Source organism: Phyllopteryx taeniolatus, chromosome 11, assembly GCF_024500385.1.
Source record: "Phyllopteryx taeniolatus isolate TA_2022b chromosome 11, UOR_Ptae_1.2, whole genome shotgun sequence".
In the NCBI taxonomy this organism is placed as follows: Eukaryota; Metazoa; Chordata; class Actinopteri; order Syngnathiformes; family Syngnathidae; genus Phyllopteryx; species Phyllopteryx taeniolatus.
Genome location: NC_084512.1, coordinates 5,848,132 through 5,863,389, shown reverse-complemented (window position 1 = coordinate 5,863,389; position 15,258 = coordinate 5,848,132). Strand labels below are relative to the sequence as shown.

The 15,258-nt window shown below is 43.9% G+C and overlaps 1 protein-coding gene across 3 annotated transcripts in view; it reads left to right on the top strand.

Moving 5' to 3' along the window:
• LOC133485514 (adhesion G protein-coupled receptor A3) overlaps positions 1–15,258 on the top strand; it is a 230,774-nt gene that overhangs the window by 69,607 nt on the left and 145,909 nt on the right. For all 3 annotated transcript variants that reach the window (XM_061789329.1, XM_061789330.1, XM_061789331.1), the window contains 2 exons: positions 167–380; positions 14,309–14,473. In XM_061789329.1, coding sequence (XP_061645313.1) covers positions 167–380; positions 14,309–14,473 — 379 coding nt within the window. The remainder of the gene's footprint in view (positions 1–166; positions 381–14,308; positions 14,474–15,258) is intronic.

The window sequence follows — 15,258 nt, the reverse complement described above, 5'->3', positions numbered from 1 at the left end:
CACGGACAAGACAGGAAGAAATGTCCAGAACAGGTCTTATTTTCATTTCATCACAAGAATGGCAAATTTAACCCTTGAGCTCATGCACTACCTTAATGCGTCAGCTGTGGGGGAAGGGATGCTTGATATGCTGACCTTGGTGTTTTATCCACTCTTCATTTCCTAGATGGAGCTCTGGAGATGCCCCTGTTTCATTTGATTCCTTCCCAGAGGCAGCTGGTTTTCCAGGGAGACCGTCTGCCCCTTCAATGCACTGTCACTTACTTGGATCCTTCAGTTGAGCTGCAGTGGCATCACAATGGCCACACTCTGGCCACACAAGAGGACCGAGGTGTTTATGTGGAGGAAACCTTGCTTCATGACTGTTGTCTGCTTACCAGGTACAAGCAACAGAACGGATGGATGATTTATGGGAGGAGAAAATGTAGATGGGTGAGAGTTGATAAGCTGTTAAATGGACAGTTATACTCATACTTAGTTCCACCCAAACGGATGAATTGCATCCATCCATTTTCCGTACTGTTTCCCCTTACTAGGGTCGCGGGCGTGCTGGAGCCTATCCCAGCTAACTCTGGGCGAGAGGCAGGGTACACATTGAACTGGTCGCCAGCCAATCGCAGGGCTCATATAGACAAACAACCATTCGCAAACACGTTCACACCTATGGGCAATTAACCTACCATGCATGTCAAACCCACGAAGGCACAGGGGGAACATGCAGACTCCACACAGGCGAGGCCGGATTTGAACCCGGGTCCTCAGAACTGTGAGCCAGATGTGCTATCCAGTCGCCCACCGTGCCGCCGCAGATGAATTCATCCATCCATCCATCCATTTTCTGAGCCGCTTCTCCTCACTAGGGCCGCGGGCGTGCTGGAGCCTATCCCAGCTGTCATCGGGCAGGAGGCGGGGTACACCCTGAACTGGTTGAGATGAATTCATAAAATGTAATAAATAATAAAATGAAATGCTACAAATAAATAATGGGAGTTTTACTGCAATGTTTCACATTGACGATGCGTAGTTGCAGCAATCCATGTGTGAGTTGAGAATTGTCAGTGCTCTATGGCAACAGATAATGTGAACAGGTACACTTATTAAATATAGAATGACCTGGTGATAATCAATGACGATTTAAATACATCTGCGGACCTCAGTATCTGTGCGTCCCTGCCCCGATTAAATTCACCAAAATCGAGTTAGATCAGCGGTTTACCTTGCGCAAGGAGCTAGACGAAGTCTGAGCAGGTGTAAACTTAGATCAACGGTTTACCTTGCGCAAGGAGCTAGATGAAGTCTGAGGAGGTGTAAACTTAGATCGACTTTCTGCCAAAAAGTTGTCACTCCCCTTGGCGCATGTCAAAGGACACGCCCTCTGATGCGCCGGAACGCCGAGCTTGGCGCAAACTGATCTGCCAATTTGGCAAACACCCGCAGCGAGCCTTTCACTTGCACGAAAATCATGATCCCCCAGCATTTGCGGACCGCCGCAGATGCGCTGTCTACAAAAATAGAGCCCTAAATGTTAAAAAATATTGAGTGGACATCCCCATTTACTCATTATGTCTGTGTCTGTGGTATCCACCACGAAGACAAAAATGTAAAGGTTCTCTGTGATGAGGTGATGCTTATGAGTGCTCAATGTTCCTCTCGTAATGTAAGAATGTAGCAAGGTATAATTACTTGATGATCCAGAAAGATCACTTTAGCCACTACATTTTAAATGAAAAAGACATTCCAGTACACATAATAAAACAGATTTCACCTTTGCAGCTCACACACATAATGTAGGTAAAGTACCCCCCCCCCCCACACACACACACCCACACACACACACACACACACACACATCTCCGCTTCCCTTCTATCTCTCTCAACCACCTAAAGTAGCTGGGATTTAACTTATTATTGGCACTCTTGATAAGGATCTCATAGGACAGGAAATAATTGACTTGGTAGTGAGCCAATAGCCCTGAGCAATCTGCAGCCCGTCCCAAGAGAGGTTGGCCTTCCAGCCCATCACACAGCTCTTGTGTGTTCACACGCTAAGAGTAACAGGTGCGCAAACATAATTCCTGCAATAAAGTAAAGTAGAAACCTTGCACACCTTTTCTTTAAAGAAGAGATTCCTGGAACTTGCGACCAAAATGTCCTTTTCTAAAATAAATATTGATGAGCAGTTACCACATCTGTCTCACAGTTCTGAGGACCCGGGTTCAAATCCAGCCTCCCATGTGTGGAGTTTGCATGTTGTCCCCTTGTCTGCGCTGATTCTCCGGGTACTTCGGTTTCCTCCCATATCCCCAAAACATGCATGGTACAGTAGGTTGATTGAAGACTTTAAAATTGCCTATAGATGTGAATGTGACTGATTGTTTATGTATGCCCTGCGATTGGCTGGCAACCAGTTCAGGGTGTACCCCGCCTCTCACCCAGAGTCAGCTGGGATAGGCTCCCGCATGCCCGGGACCCGAGTGAGTATTAGCGGTACGGAAAATGGATGGATCGTCTGTTAGTACAAGTGTTATTGTGGCTGTGAATATTGTCATTCATTCAGGTAGTTTTTTTCTCAAGGCATTGAATAGATTGCAAATGGACTGTTCTGGTTGAGTTAAATATTTCTTTCATGCGAGCAGGCTTCATCAGTTAATGCAACAAGGCTTAGTTTGGAGAAAACCACCCTGAGTTGGTGTGGAAAAACTCAACTATTAATGCTCGTAGTTGGAGGCACGCCCCAAACCACGAATTCTTGTTGCATGAACTGAAGCCTGCTCGGTTGAGAGCCAAAACATCTTCGAAGACAACCAGAACAGTCCAGTTGCGATAGATTCAATGCCCTGAGAAGTGTTATTGTGCGTCAAAATGAACTTGATGCATCATGGTTTGTTTGGGAACATGGATGGTAGCAAATTACAGTATTTGCTTCTTTTTGAAAGGTGTACAATTTCCCTCAGAGAATGAATATTTTTGTGTCGGTACTTATTTTATACATTGTACTGGCTCAAACTGCACAGCTTGGTCAGTGGTGGTCTGTCTTGAACAATTAGGTTACAGATCTTGCAGTGACGTAAAATGTGGCAATACTGATCAATATACTGATCAATGATCAGTTACTGTATGTGTGCTTACAACTTCTTATAGTGGCCCACAGTGGCGGGAAAATCAGGACATCACAAATCATTCTTTTGAAAAGACATCTTCTGATGTTATATATTATTTATGATCTGTCATCACAGACGGAAGATTGGGAAGTTATATGTGCCAAACATGCCCCCAACCTGTCAAGAACTGCCTCAATGTTATGACAAATAAGATGGGATGACACACATGGTGGAAGCTTGCCAGCTTTGAAAGCTTTGCAGCCCACAGTCCGGGTAAAACTCATTTGGCTGCTTTCCTGAAAAGGGAGGAGACAGAAGATAATAAGCTAAGCAGGGAATCCCAGTCATCCCAGCCAATGTACAGTAAACAAAATATTTAGTTGAATGTTATTGAAACAAATCCAAATACCAGCATCATCTTCTTCTCTTCCTTTCGGCTTGTCCCGTTAGTGGTCGTCACAGCATGACATAATTTTTCATGTAAACTTATCTCGTGCATCCTCCTCTCTAACATCAACTTCCCTCATGTCTTCCCTCACTACATCTACCAACCTTCTCTTTGGCCTTCCTCTAGCTCTCTTGCCTGGCAGCTATATCCTCATCACCCTTCTAACAATATACTCACTCTCTCTCGTCCGGACTTGTCCCAACCATCGAAGTCTGCTCTCTCTAACTTTGTCTGCAAAACATCTAACCTTGGCTGTCCCTTTGATGAGCTCATTTCTCATCCTATCCAACCTGGTCACGCGTAGAGAGAACCTCAACATCTTAATTTCCGCCACCTCCAGCTCTGCTCCATGTTGTCTCTTCAGTGCCGCATTCTCTAAACCCTACATAATGGCTGGCCTCACCACTGTCAAACTTTGCTCTTCATCCTAGCAGAGACTCTTCTGTCAAATAACACACCTGACACCTTCCTCCAGCCGTTCCAACGTTCTTGGACCTGTTTCTTCATTTCCTTACCACCCTCTCCATTGATCTGGACTGTTGACCCTAAGTAAAGTCCCTCCACCCCTCTCATTCATGCAAATATGTTCTGTCTTTGGCTAATCTTCATTCCTCTCCTTTCCAGTACATCCTTCTACCTTTCTAACTGTTCCCCCACCTGTTCCCTGCTTTCACTGCAGATCACAATGTCATTTGCGAACATCATGGTCCACTGGGATTCCAGTCTAAGCTCATCTGTCAGCCTGTCCATCACCACTGCAAACAGGAAGGGGCTGAGGGCTGATCCCTGATGCAGTCCCGCCTCCAACTTAAATTCCTCTATCACACCTACAGAACACCTGACCACTGCTCTCTCATACATGTCCTGTATTATTCTAACATACTCCATACTGTATTATTCTAACATACTCCAGACTTCCGCATGCAGTACCACAGTTCCCCTCTGGGTACTCTGTCATACACTTTCTCGAGATTTGCAAAGACACAATCTAGCTCCTTCTGACCTTCTCTGTACTTCTCCATCAACACCCTCAAGGCAAATAATGCATTTGTGTTACTCTTTCTAGGCAGCAAACCGTACTGTTGCTTGCAAATACACACTTCCATCCTTACTCTTGCCTCCACTACTTTCCCATAACTTAATTGTTATTTCACAACTTTATTCCTCCATAGTTTCCACAGCTCTGTACATCACCCTTGTTCTTAAAAATGGGCACCAGCACACATTTCCTCCATTCTTCAGGCATTTTTTCACCCGCTATAATTCTGTTGAACAAGCTGGTCAAAAACTCCACAGCCACCTCTCTGAGATGCTTCAATACCTCCACCAGTATGTCATCAGCACCAAGTCCCTTTCCATTTTTCACCCTCTTTAATGTCTTTCTAACTTCCCCCTTACTAATCTTTTCCACTTCCTGGTCCACCACACTTGCCTCTTCTACTCTTCCTTCTCTCTTATTTTCCTCATCCATCAACTCCTCAAAATATTCTTTCCATCTATCCAGCAAAGTACTGGCACCAGTCAACACATTTCCATCTCTATCCTTAATCACCCTAACCTGTTGCACATCCTTCCCATCTCTATCCCCCAGTCTGGCCAATCTGTATAGATCCTTTTCTCCTTCTTTAGTGTCCAACCTAGCATACATGTTATCATATGCCTCTTGTTTGGCCTTTGCCACCTCTACCTTTGCCCTACATCGCATCTCCATGTATTCCTTTCTCCTCTCCTCGGTCCTCTGTCTCCCACTTCTCCTGAGCTAACCTTTTCCCCTGTATGATTTCCTGTGCTTTGAGGTTCCACCACCAGGTCTCCTTCTCCCCTCTACACAAAGTACTCTCCTGCCTGTCACTCTGATCACCTTGGCTCTAGTGGTCCAGTCTTCTGGAAGCTCCTCCTGTCCACCGAGAGCCTGTCTCACCTCTTCCCGAAAAGCTGCAAAACACTCGTCCTGTCTCAGCTTCCACCACATGGTTCTCTGCTCTGCCTTTGTCTTCCTAATCTTCCTCCCCACCACCAGAGTCATCTTACACACCAACATCCTATGCTGTCTGGCCATACTCTCGCCTACCACTACCTTACAGTCAATAACCTCCTTCAGATTACATTGTTTGCTCAAGATGTAATCCACCTGCGTGCTTTGACCTCCGCTGTTGTTGGTCACCCTATGTTCCTGCCTCTTCTGGAAGTAAGTGTTCACTACGTCCATTTCCATCCTTTTTGGAAAGTCTACCTCCATCTGTCCTTCCAAGTTCCTTTCCTGGATGCCAAACTTACCCATCACTTCTGCATCACCCCAGTTTCCTTCACCAAACATGTCCATTACAATCTGCACAAATCACAACTCTCTCTCTGTCTGGGATGCTCAGAACTACTTCATCTAGCTCCTTACAGAATTTCTCTTTCACCTCGAGGCTAAGTCAAATCCTACCTGTAGGGTATAGCCAATTATCACATTATACATAACACCGTCAATTTCAAGTTTCAGCCTCATCACTCGAACTGAGACTCTTTTCACCTCCAAGACATTCTTAGCTAAACTCTTCTTTTAAAATAACCCCTACCCCATTTCTCTTCCCATCTACACCATGGTAAAATTATTTGAACGCTGCCCCTAAACTTACTGCCTTTTCACCTGCTCTCCTGGACATACAAATATATCAACCTTTCTCCTAATGTCAACCAACCTGAGTGTTTCCTGTCAAAGTCCCAACATTCAAAGTCCCCACATTCAGTTCTTGGCTCTGTGCTTTCCTATTCTCTTTCTGCCTAAGAACCTGCTTTCCACCTCTCCTTCGTCTTGGACCCACAGTAGCTGAATTTCCCTGCAGGTTAACAGCATCTGTGGCGGACGTTGTTTACCTGGGCCACGACCGATCCGGCATGGAATTCTTTGGATAAATGCTCATATTTGTTTGGCACAGTTTCAAGCAGGATGCCCTTCCTGACACAACCCTCTGCATTTATCCGTGCTTGGGACCGGCCTACAGTTTGCACTGGCTTGTGCTCCCCATAGGGCTACATTATCCAATACCAGGATACAGTTATAGTATTAATTAAAGCAAGAATATCTTGCAATTCTACTTTAAAAACCAGGATCAATATCATTTGATGACAAAACTAGCCTTTGTCTCTGTCAGTCATGGTGACCATGAATCACCTAGTTGAATGGTCTGTAACCAGGATATTATTATAGCTTATCAAAAGAGGTTTATTAACATTAACATGGTCGCACACTATTTTTTTTGATCCTCTTAAAAAAGTTCATTTGGTTTGAAGTTAACTGCAGTGCACACACATGCATATATATGCATACTACACCCTGAGACATATTTATAAATCATTATACCCACGTACAGATACAGACATATCATTTTGTTTCACTCAATCTAACACATCCAAATGTTCAAACATTTCTGCAATTTCACCTATATACACATGTTTAAATCATATATATATAATATATAATTTTCTAGTACCTGGTTTTTAATCCTCTTTTTTAACACAGCAATTGATTCACACCTTTTCAAGTCAGTTTAGAATTTTTCCGTAAGCTAACACCTCCAACTGAGACACACCTTTGCTTTTTGTTCTTGTATTGGCTTTTTTTGTAGACACTTTGTACTCCTCAATTTATAGTAATTCTCTTTAATTTTGAACAGCTTCTGAGTACTGTGGCAAAGTAGGTAATTGTGTACTTTGGTACATCATTTGTGCTGTTTTTAATTGAACGAGGTCATATAATTTAAGTATTTTTAATTTGATAAAGAGTGGATTTCCTGGTTCTAAATAATTTGATCCATTGATCCAATTCTTTTAGCTCTTTTTTGTAGCTTGAACAGATTGTATTTGTTTTGTAGGTGTTACCCCATATCACCACACAATAGATCAGGTATGGAAGTGACAATGAACAATATAATGTATACAGTGATTTCTTATTTAGAACATCCTTGATTTTGTTGAGGATACCGTTTTTGACTTTTGACGTTGTCTTTGTGAGACATCCAACTTAGTTTTGCATAAAAAAATTATGATAGTTTGCTTTTAAAACAGTTATTTTGGAATAGATACATGTGGATAATATTTTGGCAATAAAAAATAGCATTTTCGTTAAATAGATGGTGTTGTCTTGTGTATTACCATTACATACTGTAAACCTAAAACATAATGTTCGTAAATATTGTTGCCGTTAGTTTAAGGAAGCTGTGGCATAAAGTAGGAATGTCCCGATCAAACTTTTTCATCACCAATACCGATATTGCAGCCTTGAGTTTTGGCTGATACCGATATCAGCAATAATCATACAGACTTTACTTATTTTGTAGTATGGAATGTTAGAAAAGGCTTGATCAAGAAATTACTCAGAGAAACTCAAACAGAGAACAATAATCAGGAACAGTAGGTAGGCTGGCAACCAGTTTAGGGTGTACCCCGCCTCTCGCCCAAAGTCAGCTGGGATAGGACCCAGCACACCCTCAACCCTAGTGAGGATAAGCGGTTTGGAAACTAAATGAATGAATATACTTTTAAAGTTCAAAATAACCATTCAATTTCAATTATGTTATTTGTATACTGTCAGTATATGGTGAGAACAGCATTTGGTTTCTCCACATGTGCGGCAATGCATCTGAGGTACAGTTTTATTTGCTGTTCCTGCTGTGCATGTCTTGATCTTTGAGGGGCAGTGTGGTGCACGCAATGCGATATACACTTGCTGTAACAAAGAAAATAGAAGAAATCACGATCAAATATTTTCAATATAACTCGTTTTTCACAGTTTGAAGAATATATGTCTGAAAGTATTGCTATATTGCCCTTTTGTATGTGTTTATACAATATTTGTGTACCATTTGTGTCATTTCGCACATTCAACAACAACAAGCTGTGGTTCAATGCCAAACTTAAGCAGCTGCGCCAAACTAAGGAGGACGCATATCAAAGCGGGGACAGGGCCCTGTATAATCGAGCTAGAAACCAGCTGACTAAAGAAATTAACATTGCAAAGAGAAACTATGCACCAAAGTTGGAAAAACAGTTTAGCGCTAACGACTCTAAATCTGTCTGGCATGCATTACAATCGCTGACAAATTACAAGCGACGATCCCCCCAGGCTGAGAAAAATAGCACACTAGCCAACGACTTGAATAACTTCTACTGCAGATTTGTAAAGGACACTTTCACACCCCACATCCACCCAGCCGCACCACCGATCACAATCACACTTCTGACTTCTGCGTTAACCATCCATGAACAGGATGTGAGACGCATCTTCAAACAACAAAAGACTAACAAAGCGTCAGACCCCATCCTGCCTCAAAGTCTGCGCGGACCAGCTCGCTCCAGTCTTCACACACATCTTCAACAGACCTCTGGAACTGTGCGAAGTACCATCCTGTTTCAAACGCTCCACCATCATTCCAGTCCCCAAGAAACCCACAATCTCGGGTCTAAATAACTACAGGCCTGTCACCTTGACATCTGTGGTCATGAAGTCCTTTGACCGTCTCGTGCTGGACCACCTCAAGAACGTCACAGGTCCCCTGCTGGACCAACCCTGCAGTTTGCCTACCGAGCGAAGAGGTCTGCGGATGATGCAGTCAACATGGGACTGCACTTCATCCGAGAACACCTCGACAGTGCAGGGGCCTACGCGAGGATCCTGTTCGTGGACTTCAGCTCAGCGTTCAACACCATCATCCCTGAACTCCTTTCCTCCAAGCTTCTCCAGCTCAGCGTCTCACCTGCCATCTGCCAGTGGATTTACAGCTTCCTGACGCGCAGGACAAAGCAGGAGAGGCTGGGGGAGGCTACCTCATCCACACGCAGCATCAGCATTGGGGTGCCCCAAGGTTGTGTCCTCTCTCCGCTGCTCTTCTCTCTCTACACGAACGACTGCACCTCAACGTACCCGGCTGTCAAACTCCTGAAGTTTGCAGATGACACCACTGTCATCGGCCTCATCAAGGACGGTGACGAGTCTCCATATCGACAGGAAGTGGAGCAGCTGGAGCTGTGGTGCGGCCGACACAACCTGGAGCTGAACACGCTCAAGACTGTAGAGATGACCGTGGACTTCAGGAGGCATCCTTCGCCACAGCTGCCCCTCACGCTGTCCAGCTGCCTTGTGTCAACCGTCGAGACCTTCAAGTTCCTGGGAATTACAGCCTCTCAGGATCTAAAGTGGGTAATCAACATCAACTCCGTCCTCAAAAAGGCAGAGGATGTACTTCCTGCGGCTTCTGGGAAAGCACGGCCTGCCACGGGAGCTGCTGAGGCAGTTCTACACAGCAGTCAGCGAATCAGTCCTGTGTTCTTCCATCACAGTCTGGTTTGGTGCTGCCACAAAAAAGGACAATCTACGACTGCAACGGACAATCAAAACTGCTGAAAAGATTGTCGGTACCCCCCTACCCACCATTGAGGATTTGCATGCTGCCAGAACCAAGACAAGAGCGTGCAAAATCCTCTCGGGCCGTCCACATCCCGGTCACGGGCTCTTCCAGCTCCTCCCCTCAGGTAGGCGCTACCGATCAATGCAAATTAGAACGAGCAGACATTCCAACAGCTTCTTCCCTCTTGCAATCAACTTCTTAAACAGCTAACCTAAAATTCCATTGCAACATGCTGGCAATTTTTTTGTCTTGAGTTTGTTGTAACATTTCTGTTAGGCCAATTATATATTACTCGTGCACTCACTGTAGGAGTCTCGCCACGCTGCACTATTTGCATATCTGTTGTTGACCAATACTGGCCACTCATGCCAGAGTAGCATCTGTACCACTTGCACATTGACTGAGGAGTATCTGCAACATTTGCACAATCAACATTGTCCCAGATTATCGCACTACTAGTCACTTTAAACTGCATACATTCCTTGAAGTCTCGGCGCCCTTTGCACAATGATCATTGCACCGGACTATTGCTATATTAGTCATCCAAACTGCTCTAAGTGCAAGAGGACTCTGCATCTTTTTGCACAATTGTCAAAAAAAAAATAATAATCAAAAATAATAATTTGTACCGGCATTACCAGATAACTATCCATCCATCCATCTTCTGAGCCACTTCTCCTCACTAGGGTCGCGGGCGTGCTGGAGCCTATCCCAGCTATCATCGCGCAGGAGGCGGGGTCCACCCTTAACCAGTCGTCAGCCAATTGCAGGGCACATACAAACAAACAACCAGTCGCACTCACATGCACATCTACGGGCAATTTAGAGTTGTCAGTTAACCTCCCATGCATGTTGCCAAATTGATGCAGTTTAAAGTGACTAGTAGTGCGATAATCTCGTACTATGTCAATTGTGCAAATTGTGCAGATGCTACTCAAGCACATGAGTGGCCAGTATTGGTCAACAACAGATATGCAAATAGTGCAGCGTGGCAAGACTACTACAGTGAGTGCACGAGTAATGCATAATTGGCCCGACAGAGATGTGACAACAATCTGAAGGAAAAATTGGCAGCATGTTGCAATGGAATTGTAAATTAACTGTTTAAGAAGTTAATGGCAAGAGGGAAGAAGCTGTTGGAATGTCAGCTTGTCTTACTTTGCATTGGTCGATAGCGCCTCCCTTCGGGAAGGAGCTGGAAGAGTTGGTGACCAGGATGTGGAGGGTCCCGGAGGATTTTGCATGCTCTTGTCTTAGTTCTGGCAGCGTGCAAGTCATCAAGGGTGGGTAGGGGGGTACTGACAATCTTTTCAGCAGTTTTGATTGTCCATTGCAGTCTGAGTTTGTCCTTTTTGCAGCAGCACCAAACCAGACTGTCATGGATGAACACAGGATTGATTCGATGACTGCTGTGTAGAACTGCCTCAAACTCTCCTGTGGCAAGCCGTGCTTCCTCAGAACCCGCAGGAAGTCCATCCTCTGATGCGCCTTTTTGAGGATGGAGTTGATGTTGATTCCCACTTCAGGTCCTGAGAGACTGTAATTCCCAGGAACTTGAAGGTCTCGACGGTTAACACGGCAGTTGGACAGTGGTAAAATCTAAGATTTTTTCATCCAGTCTGATCCGATCCAATCCTCGTTTTTCTGACATCGGACCGATTTCCAATCTTAAAGATCGGATTGGGACCCTCATAAGCCTAAGGCTTACATTGGGCGGTGTAACACATTTGTTTAGCACTGTATGTGTGCTGATATCAACAAGGATTATTCAACACTTACCTTTGTTGGCAATTAATTTCATTATCGATTTTTCCCAGACTATGATGACTATTCGTAGAAGCTCTACGTAACATGGTGAATTCTTTATTGCTCCCGAGGGCCCTACATAAAATCTCCCATTGTTGGACTCGAGTATGCACAAATAATGCAATTTGTTCCACCAAGGGGACCCCAGGTAGGTCATGTTTGTCTTGGCACCTGAAAGGTTTCCCTTCTGCAGAAACCCTTCAAGGAGCAGAAGTCATTTTCGTACGTGTTGAGTGTATTACAGAGCTCAGTCCAACAAAAACAATCAGCTGTGTCTGAACTAACTTCACCTTTGCTCAGTGCTGCATTTAACTTGTTGTGTGGTGGAAATTACAGAACTATGACTTTATTTCTTCATTAAGTTAAGTCAAAAGATAAACACTCCAATATAAAAGGACTTGTCTTTAACACAGTCATTATCCATGCTTGTTTAACCACAGTGAACAATTGATGAGTCACAGCGGCCCCTGTTGAGGTTTGTCACCTTGGATCAATGTCCTCTGAGTCATTAAGCTTTGCCCCGCATGTCCCATCAGAGGGGAAAGACTGAATACACAAGATTTAGTACATGGCTTAAGGCCTGTTCTGGATTTGTCACACCGTGTTGCAGCAATACAAGAAGAGATGCCAAAGTCTCAGTGAAGTGACCTCTTTGAAGGTGAACGCAACATGTTTCAGGCTATGTATTCAATTCCGCTTGTCCTGCTCTTGGCTAAACAGCCACACGAGACGTCAAAGCATCGTGTACTGTTTTGGCTATGGAGATTAAGGCAAAAGTGTGATGTTCACAGTTTTTCGTTTAGTCATAGTTTGGCTGTCTTTCCTGTAGCATTCAGTTCCCTCCCCACATTGTCCCATGTAATTACAGTGTATTATTTGCTGCGGCAGGTGCGTTGATAAGATGATCTGTTTACATTTCTCACAGTGAGCATAACAGCCTCAGACCCCCTGAGGCCCGATGGTTCTGCAATGTGGGCCAGACTCCTGCTGAGTAATGGTGTCAGGCCAAACTCCCAGTATTAACTGTACTAGCAAAAGCAGTGGGACCATCCTGTGATTCATGTTTCATAAATCAAACATTTTATAGCCCTGTAGCTAGCTGCAGACAATTTGGATGTATCCCTCTTAATCCCTTCCATTTTTAATCAGCGTAATCTTGTACAAAATGAGGAAGAAAATGGTTTGGAAATTTAACTACAAAAATTCTATGTGTCTAGGCTTTTTCTTCTTTGCATGTCAGTCTGCTTTTTATATTTCATACTTTTTGATCTGGCTTTAAATATTAGCATTGTATATATATATATATATATATATATATATATATATATATATATATATATATGTACACCCTATACTAGTCGCTAGCCAATCAAGAAGATGAAGAAATATGTGAGTCTACTATATGTTCTGTAGACAAAGCCGGCTAAAGGCCTCTTAAAACTCACGCGCTTGCACGGCCGACAGCGCCCGCGTTGCATCACGTGACGCATTGGGCCGCACAGCCCTTATGCGTCCCCAGAAAGCGCACACGGCAAAAATTGTTGCTGTGCGTAGAATGCTGCGGAGATCATCTCTCGTGACTGGTCCCTTTTAGTCACATGCTGTGATGACGTACTCAGCTTTCGCCTTAGTTCCACATACCATCTACGTCGCCACCTTCTTGATCGATTTTGCAGCATCTGGTCATCCCGGTCCATTTGTTCTAGCAGATACAGTTCCACGGTCACCATTGTTGTTGCTTTGTTCCTTGTTCCGGAAAGGAAAGTAAAAAACGGCTACCGGAAATGGCCATAAAATGCAGAGGAAACTCCCCCCTGTGGTGTCCTAGCCAATACCAGCCGTAGCGACACCCCCGACTTGGAGGAGAACTGCAGCACATTTTCAAAACAGCGGTTGTGCCTTGCGCTCGAGTACAAAGGCAAACTGCGCGCGGGATAGCCGCAGTGACGTCAACGCTGTCGCCTCCCAGGTGAGTATAAAGAAGCCTTAAGGCTTCCCTGAAAATTGGGCCAGCTTTAAAACATTTGTTGGGCAGAAGGTCAAATTGAAAGTGTGTTGTCTCATAAGCAACATTATATAATCAATGTCTTAAACATCAACTGGCAGGCATAAATGTACCTTTTGAGTCTTGTGGGTCTTTTTTTACACAATGGTGCAGTGTTACTGTGTAAGTAGGTCAGCGGCTGTTAAATTTTTGCATTTTTGATAAGCATAATTGTTTTGAGACCACAGCTATTTTACACAACTGATTAACACTTAGGCATACACATTGCTCCACGTTCTGTATACCCTGATTTTAGATGACAAAATTCTTCTAAATCTTAGTTTCTCAAACTAGGATCAATAAATCCCTAAACTAATCAAGCAATAATAATATATCCACCCAAAAATCATGTCATCACTTCTACTTGGTTAAACCTAAATCCCTTGGTAAATATAATTTAAACTGTTTGTAAGACCTACCACCTCACTTTTAATCCTCCCTTGTGTCGCTTCTACATTATCATATCAAATATACCCTAAAACTGAGTGTAATAACTCCTGTTTTACTCCTCCACAAGTGAGGTCATCCTTGCCAACATCGACGTGGGCCTTGCAGGCACCTGGGAATGTCTGGTGACTAGTTCCCGTGGCAACAGTTCTCGGCAGATGGAGATAGTTGTCCTGGAGATGTCTGCGCAATACTGCCCTGCTGAACGAGTCACCAACAACAAGGGGGAGTTCAGGTGAGTCACCTGTAGACTGATCTGTGTACAGGATGGCGATCGGCATGAGGAAAGTTCTTCACCCATAAGAACTATAAAATAGGTATACAAATTCTGGTTGGAAAGCAGAAGCTTTGTGTACTGGTCACAATATCCACATGTACATTGACTGTAGTCAGGAAGCAGGTTAACATCTCAATAACAGCTAGTTGCAATTTTCACCTTTTTTGACCATGGCCGAAGTTTAAATTTGACCCTCCTGTTCCAAAGCATAAGTCCTTAGAGATGAACCTCTGTAACCCTGAATTCCAGGCAGGAACTCAAAAGTACTTGGATGAAGTGTTTATAAAATACAAGACTGATTTTTAATACATGGAAGGACATTTTGTTTGCTTAAATGACTGCTATGGCCTTGCGTTCTTAATTTTGTCTTCAGTTACTGAAAAGCATGCTCTATTGGATTGAAATCAGATCACCGACTTGGCCATTGAAAAATTGCCCTTTTTACCTATATAAGGTGACCATGGTTTCTTCTGCCCATAGAAACTGACTCCATAACATTGGAAACTTTGATCTTTTCTGGATTCAACACCAAGAGTTCTGATTCAAGTTGTGTTCATACAAATTGTGTGCAAACTAATCATGCATGCTCCCCGTTGTATGGCGGCACGGTGGCCGACTGGTTAGAGCGTCAGCCTCACAGTTCTGAGGTGCGGGGTTCAATCCCCATCCCCGCCTGTGTGGAGTTTGCATGTTCTCCCCGTTTCCTCCCACATCCCAAAAACATGCATTAATTGGAGACTCTA